Consider the following 23,447-nt stretch of genomic DNA (forward strand, 5'->3'; position numbering starts at 1 on the left):
CAAAAAGGTCAGAGTAAATATTTTGTCATACAGTTTATTTTCCAGTTCAACATAGTGCTCACTGCTCAGTCAATGCTGATACTGAAATGTTGGCTGCTGCCTTAAACACAAGAAAATAATATAAAGTTAATATAAAAAATATAAACATAATCTATATAAAATCATGTTGACATAAATTACATAAAAATAATATTAACATAAATTATAAAAAAAACAATATAATAAGAGCTTTAATAAATACAAACTTGGACTCTGTAACAATAAAGGCAGACTCAAATACGATAAAAACTTGGACCCTGTAACAATTAAACTATTACAGATGCTCTAATTCATTGTTCCACTACGTTTCGTAGCTGCACAGCGCACAGCCTGTCAGTGCAGCAAACAAGCACGTCCCAGTACGTCGCTATGATGGTGCTGTGCGGCACTGACAACTGCCGAAAACTGTCTAAAATTGGTTGGGAAAATGTGTCTCATTAATTCAAATCCTAAGGGCTATTAACATTGTCAAAAACTATAACTAAGGGAATTTTTTCTATCATTTTAGTTAGTTTCAGTTAGTTTTGTGAACACAAGATACAGTTTTAGTTTACTTATGGTTTTTGTTTTCTTTTCTAGTTTTTATTAGTTTGAGTTGACTGCAATGTATTTTAAATTTTAGTTTTTGTTTTAAGTTTCGTTTTAGTTAACTATTACAACCTTGGTTGTGATGCACTGAGGTCTGATCAGTCACATGGATAGAGTCATGTGTGGAAGTCAACTTCTCATCAATACCTGATTGATGTTTTACTCTTCATAATGTCACTATAAATACAAACTATCTTACAGTTTACTCACTAAATATTAAACCCTCCAGTTTAATCTTATTACATCAGCCTTGCAATTAATCTTATTTTAATTGGAGTAATAAAGTTTGTTTAATTTCATAAATTTCTAAAGCAGCGAAACAAAGTCTGCTCTATACTGAAGTGTTTCTAATGCTTTGCACTTCTTATCATAGTCCAAATTTTCATTACTTAATTAAACACAAATGAAAGCTGAGTTAAGCCTCATTAAAACCATCTTTATTTTAAACCTTATTTGTAATCAAACAAATGATTCACAATCTAAGTTCATGTTAAAAGAAAAGACGGAAGGGCTGGAAAATAATTCTGGACAGTGATGTTTTTGGCAGAGGAAATTTCCAACAGAAGGAAAAGATGATGATGATGACACCCACGATACTAATCAAATATTTCTTTGTGTGGGTTACACACATTTTATCTTCTTTTTATTAGAATTCGAACATCATCATTACTCATTTCACTGAGGGCTGAAAGGGGAAAATAATGCGGCTTGGAAATAAAAGAACAGAGAAAAATCAATTTCACACATGTTCTGCACTAAGGTTGTCAAACCACGGAGTTGTTATGAGAACAAAAAAAACACACTCATATAAAAAATAAACTCTGAGCCACCGTGAGGGGAAGAAAGAAAGACAGAGCAGTGGTGGTCAAGACAACAGTGAAGAGAGCATGCAAGGCTAATTGGTTACTCTGTACAAAACGTATTACACATCCACATCTCTGCACAGTTGTAGATGTAAGTTTTCTATTGTTGCAGACAGACAGAGAGATCGATATCACCAACCCCAACCTGAGGACACCCCTGCACAGGAGTTGATGCCCATAAGCTGTTCAAAAGTGGAAAGTTTCACCCTGAACTTATCCAGATTTCTATCTTTTAGACTCCTTATGCAATTCCCACTAAAATGGATGAGAGCAGATGTGTGATGTAGCAGGTAAAAGTCTGTAAATTCTGTACCAAGTGAGCAGAGTAATGACGTTCTTCATGTTGAGCTGAGTTCCTCTGTTTTGTACTCTGTGCTTCTTGTATAACGCTATTTGTCACATGTAAATGCCTCCCACAATGAAACAGTCACTATAATCTGAGACTCTCCCTCCATTTACTTTAACATGAGCCACCCAGCTGCACCAATCCCAAAGTATGTTGTTAAGAGTAAGTTGGACACTCAAAGTCTCCCACTTTGAGATGCATGTGTAAACAGCAAGTTTCTGAACATACCAGGGGCTCTGTGTTTTTGGTGCAGTGGTTAATCCTGTCATAGATATGAATTTGCACCTGCAGCTTCAAGATGTGCTACAGCTATAAAGATGGAACTGTATTTGATAATGTTGAGTATTACATTTGGAAAAAAAACTTGTAGAGGTTATAAATGTCTGGAAAAAAAATCACTTGATGGACCAGCTGAGAGAGCACCATTGGGGGAGCCATCTGCAGCCACAGGACAACCACACAGGCCCAGATGGAGATAAGAAAAACAAATAGTAACCAAAAGCTAAGCTAAAAAGGTGGATCTTGAGCCTGTGCTTAAAAACATGAATGTTCTTTACGGCCCTGAGGTCCTCTGGCAGGCTATTCCATAGGTGAGGGCCGTGGGAACTACTGGGAGCCAGCTGCCAGAGGACTGCAGGGTCGGTGAGGGTTTGTAAGGTAAAAGAAGTTCGATGAGATAAGAAGGCCCAAGACCATTACAAATACTGTTAAAATCATGTTTCAGTACCTTCGACTGTTGTTTGGATGTGTCATTGGTGGCAACATTGATAACAATAGCCGCGTTTACACCAATCAAACCGGTTCGGTTCGTCTCGGTACGGCGCGCTTTTTGCTGCGTTTCCACTCACTAATCCCGGGACAGATCCCTAAAAAGCGAGACGAGCCGATCTGCGTTTTTGGGACCCTTCTTTATGGGTGCCAGACTGAACCGGTCCGCTCTCGGAAGGTGGAGCAACACACTGCAGACTGTTGATTGGTCAAAAAGAATCGTCACTTACCCCGACAGCGGCTGCATTTTTCCTGGCGGCACACAGACTTCTCTGAAACAAAGCTTGATTGCACTTTGTAACAGAGAGCTACATGCCAATCACAGAGAGGACGAAATGCTGCATGTCCTCCATCTGTGCTCTTTGTTTTCTGTGTTGCGTTTTTCTTCTTTGCTGGATTTAATAGCGGGGTAAGCTGCTACAGCATCACGCTATTGTTTACAGCTGCAGCTTCCGGCATCCGGCTTACATGCCGCCTACCACGAGAGGGCACACTTTGCTGTGGAAACTAGGGCTGCACGATATTGAAAAAAACTGACATTGCGATTTTTTGGGGGTTTGCGATATATATTGCATTATCAAAGATAGAAGAATTTTCACCAAATGACTTGAATAGCTCTGTTTGGGAAGAATTTTGTTGACTCACATTGACACCACTGTATTTTTATAATACCGTTTAATCCAGGCTAAGGGGCTTTATCTGTGAATGATGAAGATTGTTGTATATGGAAGGGATCCAGGAGGCCATGTCTCTTTACAAAATAGAATAGGTTTCAATTTCAGTTGCTTTTTTCCCATTTCTCCAATAAATGGGGGAAATGCTATAGTCTCATCACATGCGCGATGTGACTATTGTGCATGTGCATATTGCGATGGCGATGCTCAAACAATATATTAAGCAGGCCTAGTGGAAACGCAATTGGGATCAGGCTTAACTGTTCCAAACCGTCCCAAACCGTACTGAACCGACCCGGACTGCTTGGTGGAAAGGCGGCTAATGTTTGTGACATGAGGATGTTTACTCAAAAGAGCCGGAATTTGTTGGACCAAGTCCAAAACCAGTCCAGAATCCAGTATCCAGTAAGTCCAGTATGTTATGAATGATTTTGATTTTAATCTTCTGGTTTTTCTACCTCCAGGATATTTCTGTTAACATTTTTCACCTAGATGTTTCTTTACCGCTAATAAAACAAGCCAGCCTGACATTTTTGATGCAGGAAAACATAAGGCACATAACAAAACAGAGTCCTCTGTGCAGAAGGCCCACATAAATCCTCCTAATGAACAACAGATGTACAGTCATCTGATTCACTTAACTTAAGAGCTCAACAAAGTAATCATCCAAACCAGACAAAATGTTCTGTGTGATTGACGCAGCCTGGGCCCTGCTTTCTCCAATCAATGCAGCTCCTCATCTGCTAATCCAGCAGCAGCCTGCGCCGAAGTAAACATGCAGCCTGGCTCTGTGTGGCCTCCAGCATCATCAGTGGTATCAGTAATGAGTGTAGAAGAGGCCACTGTCTCTCTCTGGATGAGGATAATGTGCCAGCGCTCTTCTAATAGAACATGACTGCTCTGTCTTACCCCATGGCTCCACTTCCGCATGAACGCAGCCTTGCTGCCACACCACCCTGACTGACCGCCAAGCTGGACAAACTCATTTGTTTGGGGTGGGTGGGTGGGTGGTGGGAAATTAGTAGAGTGGGAGCTTGGAGACCAAACAGGAGTGCTGGCATTTAATAAAGCACATACCTCAGAAAAAAACAAGGAAGGCCACTTAGAGAGCACAGAGAGGGGAATAAAAGAAGAACGAGACAAAGATGGAGCTGCTGGAAGAAAAAGGAGAGCAGGCTGAGATGAGCCACAGGGGTGATAGCAGCCGTGGGTGCCCTTGAAATTGCCTGACTCATTACTGCAGCAGCACGGCCATGCGTGGTGATGGCAGGCTCGAGAGACAGAGCGAGAGTGAGAGTTAACTCTCCGTTTAGCTCTGACAGCAGGAGAGTGAAAGACAGGCCAGTTTTTAAACCACCAGAGAGACACTTTAAAAGCTTCTACGCTCGTTCTGCACAACAGATAAGACATTCAGAGCGTTTCTGTGATTAACCCACATTTGAGGACTAATATGAAAGAGTTAAAGGGGTTTGAAAAAGGATTATTCAAGGACAGTGTACAGGTGCATCTGCAGACTTTGAGTGACAGGTCTGTGTGGGTGACTCACACCCCAGTAATCATTTCATTCTCCAGATGCGTGGGCTTCAGTCAAAGTCAGACCGCCATCACTGCACGGCTGCCTGCTGCTCCACCATCTACAGGATCTATGTTATGTGGAACAAAAACATTAAGCACCCAAATATGCATGATAACCAGGGGCTGCAGTTTTATTTCCCTCCTTATCTGGTCTTACAGCACGGTCAACTGGAGCAGAAACACGTCCCCAGGGCAGGCAGACAGCAGGAAGAGTGTGCCTGGCTCTGAAACACACACACACACCTACATGCACCCTGCCTGCTGACAGCCCCCATCATCACAATTAAGACACAGTGGCTGCTGTGGCTTCAACTTTGTCCCTGGCCTGAGTTTAACGCCAACTTTCGACCACAGCGGTGTTGTAATGAGGGCACAGCTTCGTCCAGAGATGCAGCCAACCTCTAATTTAAGATGGCGCCAAGTGTAGCGTGGCTGAGGGAGGGGACTATAATCTCATCGCCATTAAACATGATGCCAGAAATAAAGGCGTTATTTCACAGAACATAAAGCACACAGTTTACAAGCTGAGGGATGTGGCTCTGTGGATAAGGACGTCTGGTTTAATGGTTAAAACCTCACTCAACGACTTCAAATGAAAGAAATAACAACAAATTAAAATGATGCGCAGAAGTAAAGCTACTGCAGCCGCTCAGCATGTCTTTAGAACAGGCGTGTCCAAAGTGAGGCCTGGACCCAATCTTTGCTTGAGTTCTATTTTCATCTGGCCCCCAGCTTTCATCTTACGGTGTATTAATCATGGCACTGAACTGAATCATGCTCTATATTACGTTACATTTATGTTTTCTGTCAAGTGCACTAAAAAAACCCAAAGCATATCTAGTAATGTCTCACAAAACTACATTTGGACTGTGCATAGGCTATCTGAATAAAACTAAATCTCTGTATATTCTGCAGAAAGTCAACTTTTACAGCTGATGTGTCTAAATAAATATCTTTATAATTATGTCAAAATGTGATTCATGAACATTGAGGATTAAAAAAAACATAAGTTAAGAAGTGGTGCAGAAAAAATGTTCAGGATACAGGATAAGAAATATTTGGGGCTTAAAATGCTGTTTGCGAGTCAAATAGTCTAAAGAACATCATAAAAAACAATCATGAGAAAATCCAGATGCTGATCCTGCCATAAAAGAACCATGACACATTTTTCTCATGCTGCCCCCTAATGAAGAATATTTTTCTTGAGGAAAGGCACGGTGCTTGCTAAAGGTACGCAGCATGTAATACTGCAGAAACTGTGAAATGACTCATCATCTGGTACCAAGTAACAATTGAGGAACAGGTGAGGTTCGATTTCATACGTTTATAATGATGGCACAAATATGTTTGACACAACTTGTGTTTGATTGTTTTGAAAAATCAAAATTTAAAAAGGGAAATAGTAAATAGAGTATTTATTACCTCTGCCAAGGGAGTTATGTTTTTGGGAGACTTTGTATGTTTGTCTGTCTGTTTGTCTGTTTGTTTGTGAACAACATAACTTAAAAAGTAACACACAGATCCTGATGAAATTTTCAGGAAATGTTCAAAATGGGATAAGGAAGAAATGATTAAATTTTGGAGGTGATCCAGATCACCGTCTCGATCCAGGACTATTTTAAAGGGTTCTTTATCATTGTGAGATAAGGTCGTTTTCACTATATGTCTATAACTCCACAATAAATGGTTGGAAGGTCATCATCATTTCTGATAGATGTTAAAGTAAGATCAAGAATATGAAATATGCACTAGGCCATCATAATTTTCAACACTGTCAGGTAACAAATTATCCTACAAACCTGCAGCTAACACTAAATTGTAGCAGACAGTCTGCTGACAGTGAGTATAACATTAAAGTAGGACTTAAGTGTTGCATGAGAATCACAATATGCTTGGTGGAGGTCTGTGCTCTCTGAGTGCTTTTCTTGTATATTAATGTCATGGTTCATAAATTTGTCAGAGCACTGTTGGCTTTTGGTCATTCTCATGAAATTAAAAGTAGCCCTTTTTAAAAAAAAGTTATGATGCCCCTGCTTTAGAACGTAAAATTTCTAGTGCTGTTGTATTATGTCCACCTTAAAGGTTTGAGGTAATTTCTTTTCTTTAATACATTATTTTCAAAACAGCTATTGTAACAAACCTCTCCATGTAAAAATGCTAATTTTTTGTGAAGCCTTTACTTCCTGAAGCCAATGGCACAGCAGCAGACATTCCCACCTTAATGCCCTTTATGTCGAGGAAGCAATTTGGAGAATGGCTGCCAGATGTGTGAGCATCACCCCTGATGGATGTGTTTGTGCAAGTCAGATTTGGCTGCAGTAGTGTTTCACCAAATGGGGGAAGGCGGGCGGCGGGGGGAAGCAAATCTGTAGGAGGTAAAGCTCTCAACGCAGCAACGGGACTCAGGGCCTGAGGTCAGTGCTGTGACATGCCAGGCTAAGGAGATTACAGGCGGCCACTGAGCGACCACAGGCTGCCCTCTTCATCAGGCACCAGCCAGCCAAACACACTGTCACCATAGAGCGACAAGGAGACGCTGCCATGACATAACACGAGTGTGATGTCTATCTGAAGCCTCCGGGAATAGAGTTTGTTTGCGGATATTTGGAGACTGAAATATGATGTAACAGCAAGTTAAATCTTGCAGACGCTTTGTGATATTATGAACAAGCAGTGCAAGTGCTCCATCTAACATGTGGCGCCAAATTTAGGGTTAATTTATTCAGGGATAAGAGAGACCTGACACTAGCAAGAGAGACCCAACAGTGAACTCATGCAGCGATTTCTGGGTCGACAGACTGTGTTTTATGCTTTTGTTTTCGGGATTGTATACAGTGGATGTTGAAATCTGCTCTGGTTGTTAAACACACAAGACAGCTGGGCTGACGACAAGGTGACGGAGGACACGTCTGCGTCTGTGTCATCCAGAGGGAGATGAGGTGAGACCATGACGTAACCTAAGAGCAAACAACTCTGGGAAAATGGAGAGTGATATTACTCAGCCATCAGTAAGATTTTCTTCTGTTTTCACTAAAATAAAATCATGACTCTGCAGCAAATCTGTGGTCACGTACTGTCTCAACCCCCTCTTTGTGTGGGGTTGTAGTTCTGCCTAACCACACAAATGATGAGTTATGTCACACTAACCAGAGCAGAGGCTGAGGAAGGAGCAACTTATAGACACAATAGCACGATCACCACTCGCTGAATACCAAATCCCATGTGCCAAAGCGTCAAACAATACAACACAAAAAGACCCAGCTTTGGCTCTCGACCTACCAAATCCTTTTCCTTTCCTCTGCAAACTTTCCCACCCTGAAGAAACTCAGAGTCTCATTCCAGTAGAGGCCACCAAGCTGGCATGACGTGCAAGATACTGGAGCTGATAGCTGCTGGGCCTTAACACATCCTCGGCATGTTATTTTGGCACTTTCGATGAGCTGCATGCGAAAAGTGAAGTTTGTGCCTGCAGGCATAGTTCTCACACATTTATTTGTATCACAGCTCCTGTCTGCTCACTGCAGAGAAAATAAAGCATAAGTAAACTTGTAAGTCACTGTCCAACATGATGGAGGGAATAAGGCTCACACATTTCAACTTAAATCTACATTGTGTTCTCTAAAGGAGGGTTTGCTGGGCAAAGATGAGACATTAGGAAACAAATCAGCCCACTTGGAGATCTGAAGAGCCACATATGCCAAGTTCATCATGGGACGTGGTTGTTTTCCGATGGGGCCCCCTGTGTACTCGTGCTCTCTTTCAGAGTTGTAGATCTGGGAAGCCTCCAAAGCTCCTGGCAGAGTACGAAATGCCAGATCGCCGCCTTGAAAAGAGCTCCAAGCAGAGGGACAAGCTGGTGTCCAAGAAAAGAGAAACATCTTGTGCTGGGCCTAATTACTTCTGCTCCAAGATTACACAGTTTTGACCTTTCTGAAGCTTCCAGCGCAGAGCCTGATTGGAAATGAAGGAGGACAGCGTTGATGTGCATTGCCCTGTTAATTCTATTTAATGCAGAACACAAAGGGGCACAGCTGTACAGCTCTGTTTATATTGAAGACATTAAAGAAATCCATTCTACCTGTCTTTTATTTAATGCTTAAAATTTACTCATCCTCATAACTACTTGGAGTTGCTTTTTAAAACCTTATTAAAACTTTCAGGGTTGTTATAAAACTTAAAGGATTCATGTTAAGAGGGAATGCTTCTTTTATTGGAGGAGGTTTTTCTGACCAAACAAAATCCCAATATCCATCAAGCTCATGTGAGAGTAAAATGTTTTTTTGTGTGTGTCCTGAATATTAATGCTAGGGAAATTTCAAAAAGTAGAGATAACAATGATGCAATATAAAGAAGAAAAAGCTCAGATAGTTCAAGGAAACATGAAAGGAGTAATAAAAAAATGCATGTCATATAGTCTGCAAAAGTATCAGTTATGTTTTGGGGGTTTACTCCAACCAACAGTTTGGATGAAACTTATTTTTCAGTGAAAACAAGACTGATGCAGAAACAACATCAGGGGCTGTTGTACCCATCTTCTAGTTCAAAACAGTAATTCTCCTTTCTTCTGTGCAGTCACATAATCACATCCTCACACATGGCTTTATCCATCCTTTTCCTCCCCTACCTTTGAGATGAAAAACAGCACAATCCACGGCAAAGGTTATCTAGGTTTCAGATAATTGAGCCAAGCAGAAACCTCCTTCAGATGTAGGAGCCCTAAAAGCTGAGTTTTGTCGAGTGTTTGCTTGAAGCTGGCTCCAGAAGTAATGGGCAACACAGAGGCACCGTGTCAAAAAAGTGGATTCTCAACAGCAAAAATAAACACTTTTAAAACTTGCAAAAAAAATCTTTGAATAGCTGATTTCTCTCATGGCACACACTGCACAGGGGGTTTATAACTTAGTCAAGAAGATATTAAGATCACAAGTTTGCCACATCAGCTGGCCCGACTGACTTACGTGTGCCCTGCAGCTGTAAGTGAGGAGGCTCAAAGCCCGCCTCTTCAATCCCACTGCACCAACAGAAGTTGGTTCAACATTTCCTCATGACAAAAAACTTTAAAACTGCATTAGAAACAGATGGTTGACATCATGGACAATACATCCATACATTATACAGCCCATGATTTGTTAAGGGAAAGTTAAACTATGCACACACACACACAGGTGCTTCATACAGGACAAGATCAACAAAGAAGAGTCATGTTGCATGGCAATAAATTCAACACAAACCTGAAAGTTTCCAACAACAGCTTTGAGATATTCATAAATTAGAATATGGTTGTACCTTTCATGTTTATTGGGATTACAGTTTATGAATCACCAAAATATTGAAACCTATGTACTGATTACAAAAAAGTGTAAGATTCAGCTGCAGTGGATCGCAGCTGCAATGAAGGTACAAAGCGTTCCAAACTACACACCACGGTGAGTGTGAACCGTCAACACATGAGTCTGCTTCTTATCAGACAGCGTGCATGCTGGCGTGCTGTTTTCGATGTTGTTCTGAGGGGATCTTCATGTCCACATCAGTGACAGCAGATGTAAGACATCTGACAGACTACATGAAATTAGACTGGAGTGATTTTCTTTGCATATTCAGGCAAAAACAGAACAGGATTAAGAGCTTTGTTTCACAGTTATTGGATTTTGGCTCTGTGGGAATGGAATTATATAAACAGTGAGCTGAAAGCAAACACTGAAACATTCTTGTTAATGTGGAAAAAATGACTCAACTTTAGAGCACATGACACATTAACATAGCTTTGTAAGGAAGCTGCAAAAGACACTGCAATGAAAAAAACATTTGACTGAAACCTAGAGGCACTTCCAAGGTCCTCTTCAATGCTTCTCGCAGAGGACGAATATGTAATTTGGTTGCACTGGTTAGGAAACACAAGAAGTTAAGTTTGTGATTTACAGCAAACTTTAAAAGTTGTGTAAAAATAAGTGAGTTCAAAAGGATTAGCAACCAGCTCAACTCACTGATGAGCCAGGTAATGAGGGCATCAGCAAGGGCAAATTAAATTAGATACATTTCATTCCTCAGTAACTTTTGTTCTCATAAGCAAAGCATTACATTCCCAAACCGCCTGAGTGGAGCGGCTCTGTGGAAGTTGAGGTCTGAGCTTGAACTGTCTGGGCAGATCCCATGGGGTTGAATGAGTGCAACTGCCTGAATGTGCGGCACAGTTCTGCTGCTGTGATAAAAGTAAAAGCCCTCCTCACCCTTGCTAATGAGCTGCCAGAGTACATGTGTGCTATCACTGACCTGTATCTCCTCGTATGCCTCGTCGATAGTGGTTACTTGATGCTGCTCGTGTAGCGCCGGCTCGTCACAGAAGAAGCACACCAGACTCTTGTCTGTTAGGCAGAAGAGCTTGACCTTCTCGTGGTCCTTGCAGGGGTAGGAGCTCCTCTGAGCGTTGAGGATGGCGTCCAGAGGGAAGGCTGAGTAGCGCTCCACAATGTTGGACAGCTTGAGACTGGGTGAGAGGAGGGGGTCGGCGAAGGTCCTGCGGCACTCGGGACAGTCCCTTGTTCCGTGAGGCTCCTGTCTGCTCCAGTGCTCTGTGATACACTTTCTGCAGAAGTAATGCTCGCAGCCAAAGCTGACGGGGTCCTGGTAGATGCTGAGGCAGATGGAACAGAGGAGCTCGTCCTTCAGACAGCAAGCCATTTGCAGAGACGGAGACGGAGCGGCATCTAAGAGGACAATGCTCTGGAGCAGAGTAAACTTGGATTAATGCTCAAGTGAGTGATTCAGAGCCATGTGGGAGTGCCACAATATCTTCGGAAATCTTTAGTTAATTGTCTCTGTTAGAATAAAGAGAAAAACAAACACGTAGAGGCCAGTTGTCTTTATTACATACCCAGATCTAGACTAGTGCGTTTATGACAACGAAACTATTTACATGGGTAGATAGTCTTGATTGAGTCATAAAGATTTTACAGACCTGTTGTAGCTGATTGTCACTTTTGACATTGTCATTCAATGTTACAAGTGACAATCAGCGGATTTATTACCTGGATTTGAAAGAGAATTTTACCTATTGCTCTATCAACAAGAAAAGAAACACTGAAACACTCGGCATCAACTTTGAAAACATGTTCAGACATCAGCCAAATAAATTAGTGAATGATTGCACTTTCTTAAATCTGATTGTATCTTTTTAGTCTCATGGTGAATGAAATGGTTGTGAAGGGTGAGTGTATGAGTCAATCAGTCATAAAGTTCTTGTGGATAACAGACACAACAGTTAATTACTTGGGGTAAAAAAAAAGCCCTGCAGATCACTGGATGATGAAAACATTTGCAGCCCTGTGTAAAAAAAAATACAATAAAATAAATAAATCAAGGAGTAAAGGGGGTTGTCAATCAAATATCCAGTGAAGCAGGCAACTTTTTCATAGACAAAAAAACACTGATCATTTCTGACCCCTTTAACTCTGACTCACTGTCACTTTGCATTGACAAAAAATAAACGTGAGAAAACACTTTTATATATTAGTTCTTAAAAAAAAAATCTTATCCACTGCCATAAATCTTTGTCTCTACTAATTTAGGAGGATTTGACTTACACAGACAACAATCTGCAGCAGCCCACAGGACAACAAGGAAACACCTGCAGCGGTATTACCTCCGCTGCTTTCTTCCTCCCACCCCGGCAGAAAGCAGCTTCCTTTAAAATCCCCTGATGAAGAGGAAAGCTACAGGCTGGACTGAGGTTTACACTTCTTACCACCTTACCACGGGCTCTCAAGCCAACATCTGACACCCAGCTCAACACACATGCTATCTCGCTGACTTGCTCTACCTTTCTCTCAATCTGAATTTGTAAACATAACCAAACCAGGACCACGACACCAGCAACCACAACGGGAGGATATGAAGGAGGAGAAAGACACCAAAAAGGGACAAAACACTAGACTAAGAAACTCTACAATGAAGACGGTGGATTCGGTGGAAGCGCAGATGTATGATATGATAATTGAAAAAGAAGAAAAAAAAGGTTAATCATAATAAAAAGCATCCACTTACCAAACTGTGCTTCCCGACATCAGAGGCTCCAATGCAAGTGTCTTTCAGGAAGGAGACCAACACACAGCGGCAACAGACGAAACCAACTGTGTTTGACAATAGGGGTGATATCCAAGCATTTTGTTAACGAGTAAAGGGCAGTTCACGATATTTATTACGCTTCTAACGGAAAATTAAGTTATTTTTAAAATTATTCCATAACTTGAGTGATATTTTGAGTGATTGCAAGTCTTAAATAACAAAAATTAGAAAGTTTATCTCCCTCCTATTATGGAGTGGTTCAGTCTTCCTCGCCCCCCTTTCACCGGTTAGCATTTCTGGTTAGCAGCTATGATTGCAAAATAAATATGTATTACTCTTAAAATAAAACCTCCGGGTGGAAATGTTCATTGAATTAGATTCCAAGACAATAAGAGCAAGATATTATGTCAAAATATACTGACACTGTGATGGGCTCGCAGGAGCTGAGCGAGAGGCACCGTAGGAGGCTGCAGTGCCCGCCTTTGGCCTGCAGGTGTCAGGAGCGTCCACAGAACGCCTCATTTCAGGTACTGAGCAAGACAACTGTTATCTTACCTTCACGTTTCATTGACGTTAGATCCTTTTCTTTCTGACTTTTTGGGCCTTTGTGTCAGTTACTATTACCAGGGTGAATTCAGGTACATTTGTACATTTTTTAAACGTATAACTTGTCATCATATTCTTGGCATCAACTCGTAAACATAACTTAGTTTACCCACATAGCAGACAGGTCTGGGCCAGCTCCGGCGTCAAGTTGGCACTGCTGGCTGACTTCTAGCATGGTACGAAGTTTGTCAACTGGATGTGGGTCAGGTATGGTAATGATGCCCGGTTCTGGTTAGGTTTATGTGACCCAAAGAAGACATTTCTGAATTCCTCATGGTGACTGAGTTTGATCATTATAAAAGTGTGGCTTAACCTTTTTATGTTGCTGACTCAGAATCATAATTTGTGATACATTTTGGACTCCAAGAAAGTGCCCTAAATTACAAAACATTAAAAAAATCTTTAATTTTTCTATAATTTACACCATATTATTAATTTAGAATTAGATTAGAATATATGCCCTCACATCAAAATAAACATGTCACTTCTCTTACCAAATACTTTTTTCAGGTCAACTTCCAGGTTGATGGTGGCCGCGCCCTCCCTTGTGATGTCATACCAATTATTTAATGTGTTTTAGGCATAGACTGTATAAAACTGGTTTTAGGTCACTTTCTTCCAAAGCAAGGTCACTGCATCTGCTGTTTTGCCCTTAAAAGCAGAAACACTGGTCTGCTTCCTTGAGCTGTCCTTATTCACCTGAATCCATCTTACTACTAATGTAGGACCTGTAATTTTGCATTGTTTGAAATGTAGGCTTAAAGAAAGATGCATATTTCACTATCCACGCGGCACAGAAACACACATTGTTTTTTTTATTTTAAAAAACTTTGTGATTTATGAGAAAAATACATACAAAACTTTATGAATTCTAATTTAAGTACATTGATAACTTATATTTCAACATATAAGATACATTTTATTTTGTAAAAATTGGACCTATTACTGCAAATACATACATCTGTAAAAGACAGTGCTCACATCTTTATCTACAGAAGTTTCTATTTACATATAAACACAAACAGGCAGTTGATAGCAAAAAATGGAAACAGAAACACGTTTGAATTTGTCTTGTTGCCCTCACTGACACAAGCCATAACTGAAAAGTGCATCTTGTGTCTGATCAGATTGTTTTTAATGTTGCTTTTAACAACACAAGGTAACAAATAGTTTTCCATGTTAAGGACTCTTCAACTTTCACTCTCCTGCTCTGACACCAGTGATTGTTTTCCGTCCTCCTGCTGTGGGATGCTGAATGACTCCTCCTCACCAAAGGGAAGCTCTGAGTCTGCCTGCATCAAGTCTGCCTGCATCAAGTCCACAGGTATGACTGGCTGTGTCCCAGCAGAGCTGTTTCCTATGTTGAATGTGATGTTGACATTGACCTGGGGACTGGTGGTCACAGTGGACTGTGAGGAGAGGGAAGAGGCCTGTGCGGGGATGCTAGTCTGTGTGTTCTCCAAATCTGTGTTGGAGAGTAAAGACATGGGCTCCGATAGTGCGGAGGGTGGACTGAGACATACCGTGGACTGCAGGGGACCAATAGACTCTTCACTGCTGCTGCCATCTGTCTGTCTGGTACTAGACTGACTCTGTTCACTGCTGGCCTCCCTTTGCTCCAGCAGACACTGTTGCTCTGATGAAGTGTTTTTAAATGAAGTCAGCTGGGTTTCCCCCAAATAACCAGGATGAATCTGCTGTAGAAAGACACAAAGAGTTATTTTTTCATGATCAGCTGCAGCTTTTTTCAAATGTAACCATAAATGATGGCCATGGGAAGACTTACTTTTTCACCTGCCTCGCAATTTCCATTTGCATCTATTTTAGGATGAAATCCTGCAGCATCTGAGTGAAAAAGCAAAGTATGCATAATGCATGGGTGAGTAATGTAAGACACACTGTTCCAGATAATGACCATCATTTGTCAACACAAATATTGCTCTTATTCAAAACTAGAGGGAAAATAAATTCTAGAGGCAATCACATCTTCACAACAAAACAAGAATATGATTAATGATCCTTTTTGGGAGTGAATTGTTACCTTTCTTCCTGACTGTTTTACAAAGGCACACCAGTATAATGGCGATGAAGAGAAGAGTAAATCCAATGACAGGAGCAATGACTGCAGCTAACAAAGAGGTAGATGTAGAGGGAGATTTTGAAATACTCATAGATTTCCAATTTTTTGAAAATGATTAGAAAGAAAAAGACAAATCCATCCCCTCACCCAGTTCACCGTCAGACAGAGCGCTTGTTGCGGGGCTTTTTGTTGAGTTGTTGAAAACTGCTGCTGAAACAGAATGAATGTCATACAATGGGGGGACTGTCTGTCCTTTCGGATCAACAGCATTGTTCATTGTAGCTGCTGCAGTTGTTTCTTTTGGTGTGGTTTGAGCACCTATAATGGATGAAGGCGGCTCAGATTCACATTCAGTGTCTGATGTAGCATTGCCTGTTTTAACAACAGCTTTCCCATGACAGCTGTAGAGACACAAAGAGCACAGGGTCAAAATCTCATCAGATAAATCTTAACAGCTATGAATAGATGTGTTTATCCTTGACTCACTTTGTATGAGGCCGACAGGGGTCTGTGTAAGAGACTGTATCAGAGAACGTCCCATCGGAGCACGGAGCACACTTCACATTTGAGTCACCTGTACCTAAAAAAAAACCCACTAACTGTTAAAGAACTTTTCAATTAAGGAATTTCATTCAACACTAATTATATGAAATGTTCTGTTATTGACATTTTTTTAATAGACACTTAATAAAACTGACAAGTTTTAAGCAGGTGTGGACATTATTGTTACTGCAGCCTATAACCCATTAAAGAGGTTATATAATCACAACACAGTTTGATTACCTTTAGTATTGACAAATATAGATACTAAAGCATTAAAATATAGTTACTCTACCATTACTTGATATTTTGTTGACCAAAACTTCATGATTTGATACTCTTGTGAAATAACTAGTTTTTTTCAAGAGTGAAAAAATATTTATTATAATAATTAAATTAATTCTCGGAAACTAAAGCAACTAGTTAAGGCCAAAATTGAATGAGTAATCATTATTTGTCAATTAATTAGCTTGTATTGAACTGTTGGGTTGAAGGACCACCCTGACATTCATAGCAGTGAAAAAAAGGACTGCTTGAATTTCTGTGCTTGTGTGCTTGCACTAGTTTTTCATGTTTTTTAATAAGCTAAGTGGTAAATACTGTAATCCTGATATAATAATCAGTTAACTCGATAATCACAAGAAGAGATGCTTTTTTACTCTAAAGGAAATGAAAAGATGTCCTTGTCTTAAGATAACAACGCTGCAGAAGCTCTGGGTTATTAAAGAAAAAACTGCACACACAATTGTTGTTCATATTAATGGAGCTAAAAATTAAATCTTTTGAGTGTGTACCTGGAACAGACACTCCAAACCCCACTCCGCATTTCTTGTATTTGCGGCATTCTTCGCAATACGGATCGTCAAACCCCAAATTGCAATACATCCCAGGCTGGCACATGCACTTGGACATTGTGGTTGAAGAGCAGTTCTGGGCATACTGCAGGCCTTTAACTGGTTTATTAGGGAGGAAAAAATGAGCTTACCAAGACAGAGTGTTTACTTAGAGAATTAATCAATGCAATGAATTAATTTGCAATTTTGGAAATTTAAAGTGCAACCACTTACTTTCTTTGCAGCGAATACAGGAGCGGCAGGTGTCAGCGTAGTTTCTGTTTTCCATGAACTGGCCTTTTGGACATTGCTCACACTCTGTGTCATTGTTCTCTGAGCATTTCTGTTTCACCCGCTCTCCTGTTTTAAAATGTAAGTCAGGATAAACCCACAACTATCTAAGTAAGCAATTTATGACAACATGACCATTAAACATCATATTAACAAATTCAAAATAATCAAATAAAATAAACACAATATGTTTTCCACTACTCTCAGTCTAGAATCAAAGTGCCATTTTTGGTGCTGACATAGCAAAAGAATAGTCTTTCTGAAATAATTAGCTTAATAAGTAAAAAATGAATATTTGGTACAATAAATACAAATTCAATAAAGTGTTTTCAGAAATAATCACTATCCATAATGCTGTCTAACTAAAATGAATGAGTACTTTTTTTTTAAACCCATGCACTCAACTTGGTTTAATTGAGCTTCAGTTTAGCCCAAGTGTTTCTTCAAATCTTCACATTAATGTCATTAATCACAGTCAAAAATTAACCAATGAACCAGCACATACTTTTTTGTGACAGACATATTTTTTGATGTAATTTTTGCTAGAGAAGTTTCTGTCAGTGTAATGCAGTCAGGAAAAAAACAACTTTTGATTGATGTAGTCAAGAGAATTTAGGGGGGCTTCAGTACAATAAGAGATTCAGACAGCAATTAAATAAGATCAGAATGTGCTATATGAAACACTTAACCCTCCACTGAGAGTAAGAGATGTTGATGGCAGCCACATCAGATTAAATTAATACTTTAAACTATCAAAGCAGTTTTATGGCCTGTATCTTTACAAGAAGACCAGGAAGGCCTATGGGCTGTGGGGTAATCCCAAGTTATATTCAACACCCAGGTCTAAAATGTTTGATTATCAGTCTTCACAGCTGCACAGTGTTTGGTTGCTGGTCGTCATCATCCAAAATACTACATCAGGTACTTCACAAAGCCAAAACATGTGCTCAACCCAATCATCTCCAACACACGTTAAATTTTTATTGTTGAATAGACAAATAAATCACTTTTTTGTCAAGTTACAGTGAAAGAACTAAGTAGTTCCCCTCTGAGTGATTCAGAAACTGATCTCAGATGCTACAAGGCTAATGTTAACAGTGAAGTGTCCTGCTCTAAATTAGATCCAGGGGAATTTACACACCATTACATAATAGTATTGATACATTGATAAGACACACTGGTTAGTTGTCATCCTGGAAGTCTGTTTTCTTGTCATTTTTATGGTAAATCTTTCTGTTTTGATGCAAAAATTTAAAGAGGCTGTGAGGACTACATATTTGAAGTGGATTGCAGTAACATCTTTGGCTAAAATCGCACGCATACTGTTGTGATGACATGACTCAACAAGGTGTGTGTTTGTTTTGAAAAATGGAGATTGGATCTTCTTATAATGTTGCTTTTCTTTGTTCAAGACAACTTTTTACTAGTACATTGTGACAAGGTAATGTATTTATTAGAAGTGGCTTAGCGCTATTGTTTGAAACATCTGACCTTCAAGGTTCATGTGGCCTCGACTGCTTGATCTTGTCGATATGCTCTCTATAACATCAGATCAGTATCAGATCCTACTTGACACAACAGGCCACACACCTTCTGGTTCAGGCCCTTGTGATATCAGGCATTGAATACCGCAACTCTCTTCTAGCAGGCCTTTCTGTACATACATTTAAACCTCTGCGGATGATCCAGAATGTAGCAGCACGTCAGGTCTTTAACCAGCCCAAAACAGCACGTCACCCTGCTGTTAATCTCTCTTCACTGGCTTCCAGTGTCAGCCTGAATCAAATACAAATCTCTTCTTCTGGCTAACAAAACATTGACTAGAACAGCTCCTGTCTACCTGGGGTCCAGGTCTACACTACTTTCGCCCACCCTGCTCTGCTTGTGAAAGAAGCCTGGTATATCTACAATCCGCAGAGTCCCTTTCTACTTTCAAGAGATGACTGAAGACTAAGTGCTTCTAATTTGTCACACTTTGTTGCACTAACTAAGGTTTTCCCTTCTGTCTAAATTCCTTCTTGTGTTGTATGTTGCTTTGGACAAAAGTGTCTGCTAAATGAAACTGCAGGACTGTAGTGCCATGACAACAAGTGAAATTTGTCATTATCACAAATAGTTTAGCCTTTAGTTCGTGTTTTAGCCTTTAGTTCGTGTTTTAGCGTTTAACCTGTGTTCTATCAATCTCACATTTAGTTTTTTTCTACTTTTTTAATAACACGTTAAAAAGAATCTAATCATTTTGAATGCTAACACTAATTTTAGAAAACACTTTGAATTTAGAAGGCACAGCTAGTTAAACAAGAGAAGCAGATCTTCAGCCATTTGTACATATGTTGTAAGAAATAAATATTTTTGTGCACTTTCATTTTACTTGAGTATTTCCATTTTAAGCAAACTTCCATGCCTGCTTGTCGGCTATTCTGAGGGCAAGAGTTTTTGGTGCACCTCATTCACAAATGGCTTTTTCAGAATGCTAAGTGATCAAAACTAGCATCAGCCTCAGTCTGTAACATTTTTAATTCTTACTCTTGTAACTTTCTAAATTGAATTCAGGGGTATGATGTACTTAATTCTGAAAAGAACAATGATGAAACTTTTTTTCTTTTGTAATTTAATGAATTTGCTTTTGATTTGGTTATACTTGAAAGCCAGGGGTTTAAATAAGATCACATTGTAAGCTGTGGTGTTGCTTTAACCCCCCCAAAAAAAAATCATTCAGTGGTGCTCTTTGTTTGTAATGATTAGGTCCAAGAATACATGTACGCAACACTGGCATTTCCGCACTGCTTACACAACATATTGTTATAAAGTGAGTGTTTGTCAGTTATTAATGTCTCAGCTGACTCATCAGTGTAGATCTATTTACTTTACTTTGAGACAGTTTTGTCTTTCATCGCTGTATTTGCATCACTGTGAATGATTACAACCTAAACTGAAGCCCCCTGCTATGTTCATTGGACAGCACCTACCAGGGGGGCATTTCTTGCAGCACAGGTTGGAACCTGGGACTGCGTAGTCCATTATTCTGTCACGACACTTTCCATTTGAGTCTTTTGGATAGGGTTGAGAACGGACCTGTGGGAAAGAGAGACAAAACTTGAGGCAACTCATCTGCAGATATTCTGATGAAGATAGAGAAGGACATTTGTCTTTCTTGTTGCTGTGTACACTCATATACTCAGTGTGTACTGCTGGGTGTGTTGTCCTTAACGATAAACTGAGTCATTTTTTAAATTAGTTATGAAGACATTTGCGCTGTACTCCAGCATAAGTCAGAAACACACTGTCATCTATGTGAGTTACAAGTCCACATAGTCAGCTTATAGAAAAGGAGGCAAATTTGATTTAATTTATTCAATGGCTTACACCTCCTCTTCATCTGTTGAACAGGAGCTTAAAGTAGAACCCAACTACCTACACCTGTGCCCACTATTTCCCTTCTGAAAATGTGTCTGGTTTTAGCTGCAGAGCTTGTCAAACAGTCTTTGTTCTGAGTCTCAGTAGGTGGATTTCACCCCTTCAACAACTCTCCTCTCTATGTGGCTCTTTTTTTAAAATCTGTTGCTTTAGTCACTTCACACATGCATCATGCTGTGACTCAAGTGCAGCCTCTCCCTCACATGCACCAAAACATCATGACTACAGCAGAACCACAGTAGCGGTGTGTTGAAAAGTTACAGTGCACGAATTCTCACACACCTGTCCCATGCATACGAGTTAAAAGCATCTCACCACAGATGCTTGTCATTGCCCTCCAATTACAAGCAAAAGCTAGAATATGCTGACGGCAGCGGTATATTTCTCGTACAACAGGAAGTAGAGGCAGCAGCTCAGAAGCCCTGGGTTATGGAGTACAGAGGGTTCTTTTGTAGTGTGATGTGATAAGAAAGTTAAACATCTGGCTGCAGACTCAGACAAAGTCATCTCCTTTTTAGAGCAGAAATTCAAAGTGATACCGCCGGATAATAGAAAGTGTTCATGTATTATTTCATAACCAAGAGTCTGAACAATGAGCCATTCATTCTGAAAGTGCATCAAATACCCAGCGACTGAAACCAAACATTCATACACACTCACCTTACCGCAACTTGTGGTATGTGTTATATCTATACAGTAAAACTTCTTACTGTATTGGCTCACTCAGGTCACTGTCAAAACCACATTTAATGTAAAAACAAATACTTTTAAAGAAAGTTTTTTTCCTATTGTTGGCTCCATGACAGGTAACACATTTGTCCACACCACAGAATAGGAACATGCTTAGAGATGGACATTTCTGGACATTGGTACATAAAACTTCACAAACTTTGCAAACTTCAAATGTCAGTTGAAAAAGTATGCTTGATATTAAACCTTACAAGTGAAACCTAAACCCTTAAGAGGCAATACATTTCGTGGATATTTTAGTCATCTAAGGAATGTTAGTGCTGGCTGGTATCCGAGTTGACCGCAGACCCCGAGAAACATGGCATATATGCACCACAGGTTTACAGACTCAAAACATACCTTGAGAGGTAGGACGTTCAGCAGAACCAGCAGCACAAGTTCAACCTTCATCGCCTCTTTAAACCGTGGAGGATACAGAAACCGGCTTGTGCACTGTACTGATCATCTTAAAAAGGCGGTCCAGCGGTGTGTGAAAACAGGAGCAGTTTCCTTGAAGTGAGTCGAGTGTTTGGAGGAAGGAAATGAGCAGGCAGGCGCTGAGAGTCGAGATATGTCCTCAGCCCTGAGGTGAAAAAACCCTTGTGAGTTTAGACGAAGCAGAGAAATGTTAACAACTCCTGACCTGTCACCACCAACATCAACGTGTTCTAAACAACGCCTTTGAAAAAAAAAAAAAAAAGTTTCTTTATAACTTTTTGGGGTTTGGTTGACTGAAAGCAGAAAGTTATGCTGCTGCCAGCTCTCGTGTCATTTTATTCTTCTTTCACAGTTCAAGACTAAAAAAATCCGATACAGCAAGCTGTTTGATAAAGCACACTATTAATTGTAGTTGTAGATTACCAGTTTAGTCGAGGAAGACTTTTGGTGAGTGAGAAGTGCTTCAAAACCAGCAGAATGTAGAAATACTTTAAATCCGAAGCCAAAAAAAAAAAAAAAAAAAAAAAAAAAACTAAAAACCCTGAAAAGACAAATACTCATCTCCTTATGCTGTTTATAATTTGTTTTGAGGAGCGCTCCACTGTGTCTTATGTGTTTTGTGTCATTCATAGGACAAGCGTGTTAAGCAGAGTGTTTGGGCAAAAAAAGACGAAGTCACTATCATTTCAGGAAGTGTATTCACTTGATTTCTATTTTTGATTTTTAGATCAATTCCAAATACAGTTCAATCTATGAAAGTCCAACTTGAGCACTTTTTTTTAAAAGTTGAACTGCTGGGTTTATGTGCTGCTTCAGGTGTGTTTCTGGCTTTGGCAGGAAACAGTAGCAGATTGTTAGATAGTAAAGGTATTGTTGCTCCACATTCCTGACCCACAGGGCAAGGTTTAGCTCTCTGTCAGTTTCATAACAGGAAAAAATGAGACACTCCAGTTTTTTTTTTAAACCTTGTCAACTCAACAGTTATACAGGAGATGATTTAGCAAGTCAGACAAGCAAGCTGGTGTTTTACTTTGGCCACACACAGATGTTATATCTGTACTGACTGCTTCACTGTTGTCAAACCTGTCTGCTTTCGATTCCCCTGCAGAAACGTCTGTGCTGCCCAGATTACTGCCCCTATGCTTCTCTGTGTTCCTGCATGAGACGTTGACATTTCACAATAAAGTTCCCCCTCCCACATCCTCAGCATTTCTCATTCTCAAAGCGCAGCAGCAGTAGCAGCAGCATCACTCTCATGCATTGTGTGCTCATGATTTGTCTGCTAGAGCACATCAGTCTACCATGAAACTCTTCGGTTCCTTCTGAAGGGCCTACCTAAGGCATAAACGTGACTTCTTAGAGCAAACCTATGTGGAAAATTACAGCAAGGATTTTTTTTTCGGCCTACTTTCATTTGTCACTGCATTGATCTTGTACACTGTGGGATTCTGCTGAGTAATTTCCAAAAGTACAGCACGATAGTTATGTGAAGCACAAAAATGTATTCACACTTGTCTGTACTTTTAGCAAAAATACCAAGCAATGACGGGATAAAAAATACATAAGGGCAGGCTCTGTTTTTTGGGTGATGTCTTATGG

General features: G+C 40.1%; 2 protein-coding genes across 5 annotated transcripts in view; both read right to left on the bottom strand.

Moving 5' to 3' along the window:
• The window catches only part of trim62.1 (tripartite motif containing 62, tandem duplicate 1), a 48,985-nt gene extending 35,488 nt beyond the window's left edge, over positions 1-13,497 (bottom strand). Inside the window, exons 1-3 of one of the 2 annotated variants that reach the window (XM_074674785.1) lie at positions 13,470-13,497; positions 12,894-12,979; positions 11,124-11,573 (exon numbers count right to left, since the gene is read on the bottom strand). In XM_074674785.1, the coding sequence (XP_074530886.1) occupies positions 11,124-11,573; positions 12,894-12,979; positions 13,470-13,482 (549 nt within the window). In that variant the 5' untranslated portion in view covers positions 13,483-13,497. Of the gene's footprint in view, positions 1-11,123; positions 11,669-12,893; positions 12,980-13,469 lie in introns of those variants that run through there. The other variant, XM_074674791.1, reaches the window with a different exon arrangement.
• A 963-nt stretch (positions 13,498-14,460) lies between these two features.
• tnfrsf1b (tumor necrosis factor receptor superfamily, member 1B) lies at positions 14,461-21,935 on the bottom strand. 3 transcript variants are annotated; one of them, XM_074674983.1, is made up of 10 exons: positions 21,771-21,935; positions 20,234-20,339; positions 17,208-17,333; positions 16,935-17,093; positions 16,087-16,180; positions 15,919-16,001; positions 15,748-15,810; positions 15,562-15,648; positions 15,307-15,365; positions 14,461-15,217 (listed from the first exon to the last, which is right to left on the bottom strand). In XM_074674983.1, the coding sequence occupies exons 1-10, from the start codon at positions 21,819-21,821 to the stop codon at positions 14,711-14,713; spliced, it is 1,335 nt and encodes a 444-aa protein (XP_074531084.1). In that variant the 5' UTR covers positions 21,822-21,935; the 3' UTR covers positions 14,461-14,710. The 3 variants fall into 3 exon arrangements, with proteins under 3 accessions (XP_074531084.1, XP_074531083.1, XP_074531082.1); XM_074674982.1 differs by having other exon boundaries at positions 14,461-15,214; positions 15,748-16,001; XM_074674981.1 differs by having other exon boundaries at positions 15,748-16,001.
• Between the last annotated feature and the right edge of the window lie 1,512 nt (positions 21,936-23,447).

Source organism: Halichoeres trimaculatus, unplaced genomic scaffold (genome assembly GCF_033239565.1).
Source record: "Halichoeres trimaculatus isolate MK-OKI-2021-1 unplaced genomic scaffold, fHalTri1.1 fHalTri1_scaffold_1, whole genome shotgun sequence".
Lineage (NCBI taxonomy): Eukaryota > Metazoa > Chordata > Actinopteri > Labriformes > Labridae > Halichoeres > Halichoeres trimaculatus.

Excerpts from the sequence above, each read along its gene's own strand:
- tnfrsf1b (XM_074674981.1), bottom strand. The coding sequence starts at position 21,821 with ATGAAGGTTGAACTTGTGCTGCTGGTTCTGCTGAACGTCCTACCTCTC. Across the intron at positions 20,340-21,770 it reads TGAACGTCCTACCTCTCAAG|GTCCGTTCTCAACCCTATCC; the intron begins GTATGTTTTGAG and ends TCTTTCCCACAG. Across the intron at positions 17,334-20,233 it reads CTGCAAGAAATGCCCCCCTG|GAGAGCGGGTGAAACAGAAA; the intron begins GTAGGTGCTGTC and ends ATTTTAAAACAG.